The 11,638-nt window shown below is 43.6% G+C and overlaps 1 protein-coding gene across 3 annotated transcripts; it reads left to right on the top strand.

Annotated features, from left to right (window-relative positions):
• Window positions 1-1,956: 1,956 nt before the first annotated feature.
• On the top strand, window positions 1,957-9,978 carry IL36G (interleukin 36 gamma). 3 transcript variants are annotated; one of them, XM_010376354.2, is made up of 5 exons: window positions 1,957-2,043; window positions 2,588-2,661; window positions 3,187-3,291; window positions 3,978-4,117; window positions 9,163-9,978. In XM_010376354.2, exons 2-5 carry the CDS (start codon window positions 2,607-2,609, stop codon window positions 9,370-9,372), a joined length of 510 nt encoding a protein of 169 aa, XP_010374656.1. In that variant the 5' UTR covers window positions 1,957-2,043; window positions 2,588-2,606; the 3' UTR covers window positions 9,373-9,978. The 3 variants fall into 3 exon arrangements, with proteins under 3 accessions (XP_010374656.1, XP_010374655.1, XP_010374657.1); XM_010376353.2 differs by having other exon boundaries at window positions 2,588-2,670; XM_010376355.2 differs by having other exon boundaries at window positions 2,025-2,043; window positions 2,588-2,656.
• The last annotated feature ends 1,660 nt before the right edge of the window (window positions 9,979-11,638 follow it).

The raw sequence follows: 11,638 nt of genomic DNA, 5'->3' as shown, positions 1-11,638 counted from the left end.
GCTAATTACCAGTGTGGTTTACTATAATTACCTATATTTATTGGACATTTATATTTTCTACTCAGTGAAATACTTTTTACGTCAATTGCTCATTTTCCTATGGAATTATTTGCACTTTTCCTGCTGCTTAGTAAGAATTATTTATAAACTGTGGATATTAATTATTTGTTAGATGTGTTGCAGATATCTTATCTTGGGTAGTCTGTCTTTTTAAATTCATTTCATGATGTGTTTTGTCCAAATTTCTAAAATTTGGGTGACATTCAATTTATCATCTTTTTTTTTTTTTTTTTCATGGATTTTGCACTTTGTGTGATTTGGGGCAAAGAAGGCTAAGGGTTCTCTGTCATTTGGTTCTTTGTCTAGGAATTTTAAACTCTAGGCATTTAACCTAGACCCTTTCCTCAGGTCTGAGCATCAGTTAGGCAGAGAACCCCTCACCCACGACTCATGTCTGGAGATAAGTCCCGTGAAAGCTCTCGTTTGAGACCCTAGGTTCTTTTGTTCCCTTTTGTTTCCTTCCTATAGTTGTTACTATCCGGGATACCACATCAATCCCTTAATCTTCTTTGGCCTTCCAACACATGTGTATCTAGTTCCTTTTATTCAATTCCCTTTGTTTGCAATTCCTAGCATGGATTCTGCTTTCAGAGGGATCCCAATTGGAAACTCAGGCTTAAGGGATTTGGGGTGTCAAATGATGGGGATTTTGGATGCTGTTTTGTGATGAACATCCCAAGAAAGGAAATATGTTGACTGATGTGTAATGGAGGGGATCTTTAACAGGGCAGAGGAGACTCAAGTGAGGTGGCATTGGCTCAGGTTGACTTCGAACATAAGTGCACCTGACATTACCACACTCTCTCCTGGGGTCACAGAAACACTGGAAGCCATAAGTGATAGAATTGAGACTATGGCAGGAAAGGATCGTGTTCTTCCAAGGCCAAAAAGGAGATAAGGGTGAAAAGTAAGAGATATTGAGTCAGGAGACTCTTTGCAGGGCTGGGAAGAGGGGCTCATGGATGAGCTTATCTGGAAGGTTCTGTCTCATTCTTTGTGCTTTTCTTCCTTACAGATGGGTAAACCTGAAGCTGTTAGTGCTTCAGGTCTGTCTCCTAAAACTCACTTCACTCTAGTAGTTAACTTGTACCTCAGTAAATTTTTAGGTTTGGCTACAGAAAATAGGATGGGGTATATAAACAAGATACAAAAATAACAATTACCACTGATCAGGAACCTAGAAATGTCCTGCATTAATAGGGCAGAAGGTGGGTGACAAGTTGGCATCTGAGGCTCAGATTTGGGAGAAATCACTGCCCACCTCTTTACTTCCTTAGGCAGTTCTGGAATCCACTGCATTTTGAGGGTGCCTGAGACCAGGATTGCCTCAGTTAAAAGACCAGTCTACATAGTCCCTGTGGCTCCCCATGTGGATGGAGCTGAAAGAGTGTTAGGTAGGGGAGCTCTACTGCCTGGCTCTCCATTCAGGTGTGGCCTTAGGTGGGGTAGTTGAGAAATGCCATAGGGACCTTGCCTGAGACTTGTGGCTAATTTGGCTCTTACAGGATGCCTTTAGCCTGACTGCAGAGGGAAAGGCTCCCAGTCCCAGGAGGTGGAATCCCTGACATAAGAGTGCCTGGCATTTCCAGTTCTAGCTCCAGAATGACATGAAAGGAGAGCTGAACTCCAGGGAAGTCCCTTAGTTTCCTCTTTATGAGAAACCTAGGATCTGTCATCAACCTCATTTCGTTGTGGTTGATTTTGTGTGGGTTGGCTCAACACTTATTTCTCAGGGAACCCGGATGGGTCATACTTGTGCTAATTCTGTGATTTTCCTCCGAGCCTCACAGGATCTTCTGGTAGGAGGAGCTGGTTTTCTTTCACGTCATACGTTTCTCATGCCCCACCCAGGAAGCTGGGGCCTCCCTCTCTGCTCATCCAGATAAATGATCCAGGCTCCGTTAGAGCCCATCACTGCCCTTGGAAGCTGCTGGAGCCACGTTTCGGTCCCCTGGACTGTAGATAAAGGCCCTTTCTTGCCAGGTATAGTCAATAGCTGGAAAGCCTCTTCTCCGGCCCTCTGGAGTCTTTCCTCTCACCTGTGCTTTGGGGCTTAACGAAGGGAAGGGCCACATCAGGCTGGCTCTGTGCCTTGTCCCGTGTGGGGCTGCTTCTCACTGGGGAGTTGCTGGCATCCTGGCAGATTGGCCCTGGCATGGGACCCTCCTCTGCTCCTAGGCAAAAACAATGCCCAAGAAGGGGTGGAGGCTTCAGAGAAGAGGAAGCATGGGCATCAGGTGTCTGTGGGTTATTCAAAGTCAAATTTTATGCCTGACCTTCATACTCCTAGGGGAGACACTGTCATCCTATCTGGATCTCCAGGTGGAGGAAAATTGTACCTGCTCTGCCTTTGCTGATGCTTCCTTCAAGTTTTGTCCCAGATGTGGCTCAGAACTTCTTGACCAGAGCTTCATGTCAGGCTAGGTCTCCCAGCTCCCTGTCTAGAATGAGGGCCTGAGGAACTAGTGTCCTGGAAGGTCTTGGAAACATCTCCTGTGGTTCATCTCTCCTATGTTTGCCTTCACAGGTGCTGAGACAACCACACTATGAGAGGCACTCCAGGAAACCCTGCTGGTGGAGGAAGGGTCGTCTCTCAGTCAAGTGAATCATGTGCTGTTGGGATGGGGCTCTGGAGGCTTAGACCCTCTGCACTCACGCTATCTCCTATGGAAGCCCCAGCCTTCTCTCTCCTCTCTGTGCACTGCCCTTCCCACCTGGTGCTGCTCACCTACCACTGGACCCTGGGCTTCTGGAGGGTGGGAGCTATTGCTTAGTCACTGCTCCAGCTCCAGTCCCCAGCATTGGGCCAAGCACAGAATAGGCACAAAAGAGGGTAGCTGGGCCTTGGCACACAGGTTCTGTGAGACTGCCCATTGCCCTCTGTCTTGATAGTTTGCCCTCTTAACCCAGTGACTTCCCTTGGTACCCCTTGCCTTCCTCACCAGAGCTCACAACTTCACTAGAAAGAAAGGCTGGGCTGGTGGGTGGTGTGAGTGTTGCCAGCTGGGGGATGAAAACCCCACACCTTCCTTACATAATGGCCTGGGTTAGATACTTTTCTTCTGGGTCTAGTAAAGCAGCCTTGATTACAATATTTCTTCATTTTTTTCTCTATCCCAAAATCAGTGCGTACACCTATTACTGGGACTGTTAATGATTTGAATCAGCAAGTGTGGACCCTTCGGGGTCAGATCCTTGTGGCAGTTCCACGAAGTGACAGTGTGACTCCAGGTGAGTGGTCACCCTGTGTCTGCCCCACTGTCTGCACTGCTGTGACTGGGAAGCTGGCACCAGCCTTTTGTAAAAGTGTGACTTTACAATGGGGCCTACCTAGAGTGGGGAGAATTTCACACCTAATAGGGAAGAGAAGTCAGGGAGAACTTTGTGTTCCACTAAGATGAAGAAGCCAGAGATGGTGGAGGAGCCTCTTAGGGAATAGGAAAGCTGCTTTCAGTCATCTGAAGCCCTGTCTTATGGAAGAGGAGTAGCTTGTTCTCATGACTTCAAGGTGTCCTAAAATGACTAAATGGGTGAATACCACAGAAAGGCAGGTTTCAGCATCACATTGGGAAAAACTTGCAAAAAGGACCGAGCTCTCCAAGAATCAGAGGGGCTACTTGGTGTAGGAGCTCCCCATCTCCATGTGCTCAAGCAGAGGTGTGAGAATCTCAAGAGCATACTCTGCTGTCTGCTTAGCTCTCTGTGTTTGCTCATTTACTAGGGCACTGATTGGCACATGGTATGAATGAATGAATGAAAGAAGAATGAATATGGAGGTTGGCCATTTGGTGGGTCTAGTTGGGATTACACTCTTCAGCTCTCTTCCAGATCCACTTGAGGATACTACCTTGCTAAATCAAATAATCTTTTCCGACTTCAAAAGGAAACTGATACCATCTCTCCTCCTATCTTTACAGTCACTGTCGCTGTTATCACATGCAAGTATCCAGAGGCTCTTGACCAAAGCAGAGGGGATCCCATTTATTTGGGAATCCAGAATCCAGAAATGTGTTTGTATTGTGAGAAGGTTGGAGGACAGCCCACGTTGCAGCTAAAAGTGAGTAACTAAGAAAATATTTTAAAAGCCTTTTCTTTTAGAAGTGTTTGGTTGAATACCTAATTTTAGTATTAAAAAAGAAATAGTCTCATTTTCCTAAGCGTATTTATTCCCAGCCTCTTTTAAGTTATGTGCATGCAATACACTTTTCTTTATATCCTGGCTGTCAGTAGTTGAGGTCCTTGTCTTGCCTTTTTTTTTTTTTCAAGCCAAACTGTATCTAGCTTTATTAAATATACTTTCCATAAACAATCATAGTATTTCAGGCAGGATATGGGCAGAGAGTCATTAACAGTATACAGCAACCTTCAAACTCCCTTCTTTAATGGACTACCAAAAATCAGAAAGCCACTATAAAACTCAAAGAAGTCTTCATCTGATGCTCTGAACAGGGAACGTTTAGAGTGAGGGTTGACATTTCACATTTAGCATGTTGTTTAACAACTTTTCACGAGCCAACCCTGACTTTCAGGAAGTGAAATGAAAATGGTTGCCTTTATCTGAAGATCCACAATCTAGAAACAGAACCACTGCTCTTTTGACAGGTGCCATCTCAGTGGCATCACTGGAAAGTCCAGAGTGCCTGACACACTGGATTGAGGGTCAGGTCCTAACAGATGTCGGGGCTTAAGGGAGTTAAATCTATGCTGAAATATGGAAAGGGAGAAGAGGACATAAAAAGAATTTGTTTTCTATACCACAAGGCTTTTGTGCCAACGTGGCCACGTGTGTCAAAGTCAGAGAATCCCTCCTCCTGGGAGCCAAGAGGAACTCTCAAAACTAGAAGGGAAAGGCGTCTTCCCCACATCGATCCAGCTTTGGAGACATTCTATTAGTGACATATGCCCCTTCCCCCCAAAACAACAATGAAGTGTTCTGTGTGCTGACAACATAGCTTAAAAAAAAGTAAAACAAAAGCTGCATTTCTATAAAACTTGATAAAAAATAGTATTTCAAACTGTACAGTCACCAGAAGTACACAGTTATCAAAAATGCACACACTACACTTGGCATCTGCAGCAGCTTCAGCTTTCTGTGCCTGCCCTGTTTTGGCGTCTCCATTTTCTGCAGGGTTATTCCCCTCCTTGCCAGCATCAGCTTTTCCCTTTTTCCCTTTGGGTACCTTCTCTCCCTTCTTTGCAGGGGCATTTTTAGGCTTGGGCTCTGGATTTGGAGGAGCAGGTTTAGCAGACAACTTTGCGGATCCTCTCTGTGGTTCTTCCTTCACCTTGGCTTACCTCCTTTAGCATCCCCTTCAGCCTTTCTCTTGGGCATGGTGGCGGCGACCCTGAGGGGATGTAGGCACTGGGTGAGGGATGCAGCAGCGTGCGGGTTTTGGTCAGTCTGGGGGCCGTTCTCGCCTTTTCTTCACACTGCTCCGTCTTTCTCAACCTTTGATATATTCTTGGCCATCATTTCTTCGAGTGTATTCTCACCCTTATTTTCCTTTTGGAATTCCTATTCATCCATCATTGAAAGTTATGGATCTCACTTCAATATCTCACGATATCTCATCTAATTTTTTATACTTTCTATCCCTTCATTGCTTTTTAAAATTTTGGCATTGCATCTGGAAGAATTTCTTGCTTTGCTCTGCCAGCTCATGGTTACATTTTCAGTGTTGTCCCTTCTGGAAATCATCCTTTTATAGCATTTCCTGAAATTTCAATCTTTACTGTTTAACTCCCAAGCTCTCTGGTTTGTTCTTCTTTTATTTTTTTAATGACTGTTTGTCCTTGTTCTACAAACTTCAGTTTAATTCAATTTGATTCAACTCAAGCCAATTCAATTAAGCACATGAACGGGCACTTCCTGGCCTCCAGCACTGCATAGATGCTTGAGATACAGCTGTGCACAGAATGCAAAGAACCCTGACCACATGGGGCTTGGATTCTAGTGAAAGGAGAGAAATGGCAAACAATAAATGTAATAGTAGCTAAATTTGTGCTATGTTCGAGGTCTTTAAAAAAATGGTTAAAGCAGGATAGATAGACCAGCAGAACCAGGAACACAGGAAGGGTCAGGATGCAGTGGTGAATAGTGCAATAGGCATCATTGCCTAGGTGAGATGTTAGCAGGGAGTAGAAAGAGCTAGAGAAGTTAGTCAGCAGCTGTCTAGTAAGGGCACGTCCCAGGACCAGTGAGGACAGGTGTGCAGGCGTGAACCGAGGAATGAGTCCAGAGAGACAAAGGCAGACATGAAAGGCTTGTCCTTTTCAAGGACTCAGCCTTGCAGTCTGAGTGAAATGGGAAATACCAGAATGTTTTGAACAGAGGAATGGTGTGAAGGGGCTTAGGTCTAAAAAGGATCTCTCTGGATGCTTGTTGATCTTAGACTGTGGCGGGAAAAGGTGAAAGTCCTTCAGGAGACTATGAGGTGATCTAGGTATGATTTGATGGGCCAGGACATAGCAGCAGAGGTAGGGAGAAGTGATCCAGATTCTGGTAGTATTTTAAGTGGAGGAAACAGGACTGTGAGTGTTATCAATAAGGTCAGGACTGAGAAGGACATTTTCTACTTTGTCCTATCAGCTAAGTCACCCTAATGTTGTGCCTTTGTTCTCAGATAGGGACTAAGAATTGACCATTGCGTTTGGCAATGTGTAGGTCTTTGGGAACCTTGGCAGGAGCAGTGTTGGTGCTGTAGTGGGGGCAAAAGCCTGGATGGAGTAAGTTTAAAGAGAGAAATTGCAAGAAAGAAATCAGAGACAGCAGATATAGACAGCAATTGCAAGAAGCTTTCTGCAAAGGGGAACTGGCGGTGGTGGTGGGTAAGCAAAGTAGTTATTTTGTTTAAGATGGTAGAAATGACAGCATTATATGCTGATGGAAATGACTAAGAAGAGCAAGCAAAATTAATGGAGCACAAGAGAGCAGGGAGAACGGCTAGAGCGATGTCCTCAAGTTGCAAGTGCAGATGGGATCTTTCACCCAGTACTCCTAAAGCGGGGAGGTGCAGATGTGGGTGCCATGTGCCGGGAGCCCATGTTATGGGGTGGTTTGTACAAGTCTTCTTCTAATTACTTCAGTTTTCTCAGTGGGTAGGAAGTTGAAGGTGATGATGGAGGAGGTATGGAAATTTCAAAGGAGAAAGCATTCTTCCATTTATTAAACAGCAAATCTCTGTTGAGTAGAATGCTGGGGGCTTTCCTCTGTGTTGAGGAATACAGTGATGAACAAGTCTAACAATCATTCTGGGATTGATAAATAAGTATGCTAAGTTTAGATAGCAGTTGGTGCTAGTGAAGAAAATAATGCAGGAATGTGATCGCAATGAGTGGGAGTGGGCGATTCCAAACCGATTTTGGCTAGGATGGAATGTCCAGTGAAGCTCTCCCCAAGGAGGAGACCCAGGTGTTGGGGAGAAGCTGGCCATGGGAAGATGAGGGGCTGGTGTGAGGTGCAGGGAGAGTAAGTGCCAGGACCCTGGCTGGGAACAGCATGGTGTCTTGGAAGGCAAAGAAGAAGACCAGTGTTGTGGGGGCAGAATGAGCATGCAGGAGAGTGGTAAGAGGGCAGGGCAGCAGGTAGGCAGGAGCTGGGTGGCGTAGACCCTGTGGGCTTTGCTGAGGAGTTTCACTGCAATAGCAATAGAAAATCATGCAAAAGGGTATCATAACCTTATTTATTTACTTCAGTTTAAAGTTCGCTTACCTGCCTTGTAGAGAATGATTATTAGAGAACAGAGTAGGTTCAAGGAGAACATTTAAAAGGTCACCCTGGCCGGGCGCGGTGGCTCAAGCCTGTAATCCCAGCACTTTGGGAGGCCGAGACAGGCGGATCACAAGGTCAGGAGATCGAGACCATCCTGGCTAACACGGTGAAACCCCGTCTCTACTAAAAAATACAAAAAACTAGCCGGGCGAGGTGGCGGGCGCCTGTAGTCCCAGCAACTTGGGAGGCTGAGGCAGGAGAATGGCGTAAACCCGGGAGGCGGAGCTTTCAGTGAGCTGAGATCCGGCCACTGCACTCCAGCCTGGGTGACACAGCGAGACTCCATCTTAAAAAAAAAAAAAAAAAAAAAAAAGTCACCCTAATTGTCCAGGTGAGAGAATGATGGCCGGGACTGAGGTTGACGTTGTATGTGGAGTGCAAGAAGTGACTCGATTCAGGAAATATTTTGGTATTTTGGAAATAGAGTCCACAGGCCTTGCTCCTGGGTTAGATGTTAGGGGGCGGGGGGCGGGGGTGGGGGGAAAGAAATGTCAGGAATGACTCCTAGGTTTCTGGTCACTCAAAGAATCAGATTAACTGGAAGCCATTAATTGAGTAAATTAATGGCTCAATTTATGAGCCATTAATTGGGAGAGTTACTATTCTCCCTATGGGAGAAGAGCTTCCCACTCAGAGTGGAATGTAGCTGAATTACAGATCATTTCTGTGTCTTTCTTGAGATCTTGAACACATGTAATTTACTTAGAAATACTTATTTTGCCTAAATATACAATGCATGTACATACAAATATACAGACATATAGAATATAGTTCCATATACAATATAGAAGGCATTTTCTGATTGCTCTATTTATTTTCTTCGTTTGATACAAATCCTTTGATTTGTTAGACCCTCTTGTGTCTTTATCATTGATATTTATCTTTCTCATGTATTTGGCAATTAGTCAGAAATTCATACCCTAACCTGGCTGTCCTTTGTCATACCAGTGGTTCTTGCAGGGTAGTGGCTCTCACTGTTGTGGTATTGGTAAGGGAGGTAATTTCCAGTTTCTTCCTTTTCCTAAGGGTCCCCTCAGCCTCTTGTGCGAGAAGAGTTCTAACTTGCTGTTCAAGTGTGGCTGCTTGTTCATTAAACTCTCACTTGTAAACTTCCTATACCATCTCTAGATTTGAGGGTGGGGGCCTGGAAGGTAAAATTTCGTGTATGTTTACTCTGCTGCCCCTTCAAAATGTGTGTTTCTCTAGGCCTGCTCTAATAGATAGATAAGGTTTTCTGGAACATTGGAACATTTATTGAATTATTATGAATAACCTTGAATATCTCAAACAGCTTTTGTTTCTCCTCATGGGTACTTGTTCTCACATTTCAGGAGCAGAAGATCATGGATTTGTATGGCCAACCTGAGCCTGTGAAACCCTTCCTTTTCTACCGTGTCAAGACTGGTAGGACCTCCACCCTTGAGTCTGTGGCCTTCCCAAACTGGTTCATTGCCTCTTCCACGAGAGACCAGCCCATCATCCTGACTTCAGAACTTGGGAAGTCATACAACACTGCCTTTGAATTAAATATAAATAACTGAACTCAGCCTAGAGGTGGCAGGCTCGTCTTTGTCTTAAAGTTTCTGGTTCCCAGTGTGTTTTCGTCTACATTTTCTTAGTGTCATTTTCACACTGGTGCTGAGATGGGAGCAAGGCTGCTGTTATCATCTCATTTTATAATGAAGAAGAAGCAGTTACTTCATAGCAACTGAAGAACAGGATGTGGGCTCAGAAGCAGGAGAGCTGGGTGGTATAAAGCTCTCCTCTCAAGCTGATGCTGTGTAGGCCACAAGACAACTGCATGAGTTACTTTAAGACTCAAAGACCAAACACTGAGCTTTCTCCTAGGGGTGGGTAGGAAGATGCTTCAGAACTCCTGTGTCTTACCCACGATGGCATGACTAGCATGGAGCTGATCTCTGTTTCTGTTTTGCTTTATTTCCTTTTGGGATGATATCATCCATAATCTTTATATGTTGCCAGTATACCTCATTGTGTGTAATAGAACTTTCTTAGCATTAAGACCTTGTAAACAAAAATAATTCTGGTGTTAAATCATTTTTGTCCTAATTGTAATGTGTGATCTCAAAGTTAAATAAATTTTGTATATTTATATAATAATAAAGCTAAAACTGATATAAAATAAAGAGTAAACTGAAATTAGCAAGAGTAGTTGGATAAAGCCATCGCAGTGGGTAAGCCTGGGACTGGGGCTTAGCTGGGGACAAAAGGGCCTTTGTTGCTGGATAGTGATGGGGTGGGGGTGAGAAATTCAGTATATAACAGGGCTCCGCTGTTTGGCTCCTTTCTTTATGGTCGAATATCCTTGGTTTTCCCTGCTTCCTCTAGTCTTTTCCTTTTAGAGCACCTCACCATTCACATACCCTTTTCAAAAACTTCAGTAAAAGTGTCGTTTTTTTTCTTCTTGGAAGAGAAAGCCTTGCTTTCCCAATAGCCACCTTTAGAAGATATATTCTGACAAAATTAAATAACTGACTGATATAGTTTGTATGTTTGTCCTCGTCCAAATCTCATGTTGAAATGTAATCCCCAGTGTTGGAGGTGGAGCCTGGTGGGAGGTGTTTGGGTCACGGGGGTGGATCACTTGTGGCTTGATGCTTTCCTCACCATAGTTAGTGGGTTCTCACAAGATCTGGTTGTTTAAAAGTGTGTGGCACCTCCACCCTCACTCTCTGTGTTGCTCCCGCTTTTGCCATGTGACGTACCTGCTCCCCCTTCACCCTCAGCAATGATTGGAAGCTTCCTGAGACCTCACTAGAAGCCAAGCAGATACCAATTCCAAGCTTCATGTAAAGCCCGTGGAACAGAACTGCGAGCTAATTAAAACTCTTTTCTTAATAAATTACCCAGTCTTGGGTATTTCTTTATAGCAATATCAGAACAACCTAACACACTGACTGTGGGTATACTTGTAGAAATATATACCTCAGATCTGATTCTGTATATAATAGATTTCTTTGTTTTTACTCTAACACTGAAAATGCAGAACATTCTGTTTGCTTGAGTATATTCTTCAAAATCGCGTAGCAACTTATTTTTTTTTCTACTTTTGGATAGTCAGACTGCATCCACTACTAATAATTACAGTAAGCAATCGGCAAGCATGGATTTAATGTGATATCTCTTTATTCTTTAACTTTTTCTTTTTGGGGGGGTTGATTATTTTTAATTAAAAATTTAAAAATAATTTTTAAAGCTCAATTTTTATATATCTTTTTAAATGTAAATTTTAAACATACACGGATAACAGTGTATGTTTTTATTGGGTACCACATGATGTTTTGAAGTACATATACATTTGTGGAATGGTTAAATCTAGCTAATTAACAAATGTATTACCTCACATGGTTATCATTTTTTGTGGTGAGAGTACATAACATCCACTCTCTACATTTTTTGAGAGACTATATCATCATTTACTATAGTCTCCTTGCTGTACAATAGGTCTCTTGAAATGTATTTCTCCTACATAACTGTAATTATGTAGCCCTTGGCTAACATCCCCCCGTCCCTCCTCCTGCCTAACTACACCAGTCTCTGGTAACTACCATCCTACTCTCTACCTCTATGAGATCAACTTTTTTTTTTTTATTTCACATATGAGTGAGATCATGTGGTATTTGTCTTTCCGTGCCTGGCTTGTTTCATTTAGCATAATGTTCTCTAGGTTCATCCATGTCGTCACAAATGGTGGGATTTCAATCACTTTTTATGGCTAAATAGTATTCCATTATGTGTACATACCACATTTTCTTTATCTTTTATCTACTCATCTGTTGATGGACA

Source organism: Rhinopithecus roxellana, chromosome 17 (genome assembly GCF_007565055.1).
Source record: "Rhinopithecus roxellana isolate Shanxi Qingling chromosome 17, ASM756505v1, whole genome shotgun sequence".
In the NCBI taxonomy this organism is placed as follows: domain Eukaryota; kingdom Metazoa; phylum Chordata; class Mammalia; order Primates; family Cercopithecidae; genus Rhinopithecus; species Rhinopithecus roxellana.
This window is presented reverse-complemented; position numbering and strand designations above follow the sequence as displayed.

Bases quoted from the DNA above. Each gene is read 5' to 3' on its own strand.
- IL36G (XM_010376353.2), top strand. From the start codon at position 2,607: ATGAGAGGCACTCCAGGAAACCCTGCTGGTGGAGGAAGGGTCGTCTCT. The intron at 2,671-3,186 runs GTGCTGTTGGGA...TCCCAAAATCAG, and splicing joins CTCTCAGTCAAGTGAATCAT to TGCGTACACCTATTACTGGG. The intron at 3,292-3,977 runs GTGAGTGGTCAC...CTATCTTTACAG, and splicing joins AAGTGACAGTGTGACTCCAG to TCACTGTCGCTGTTATCACA.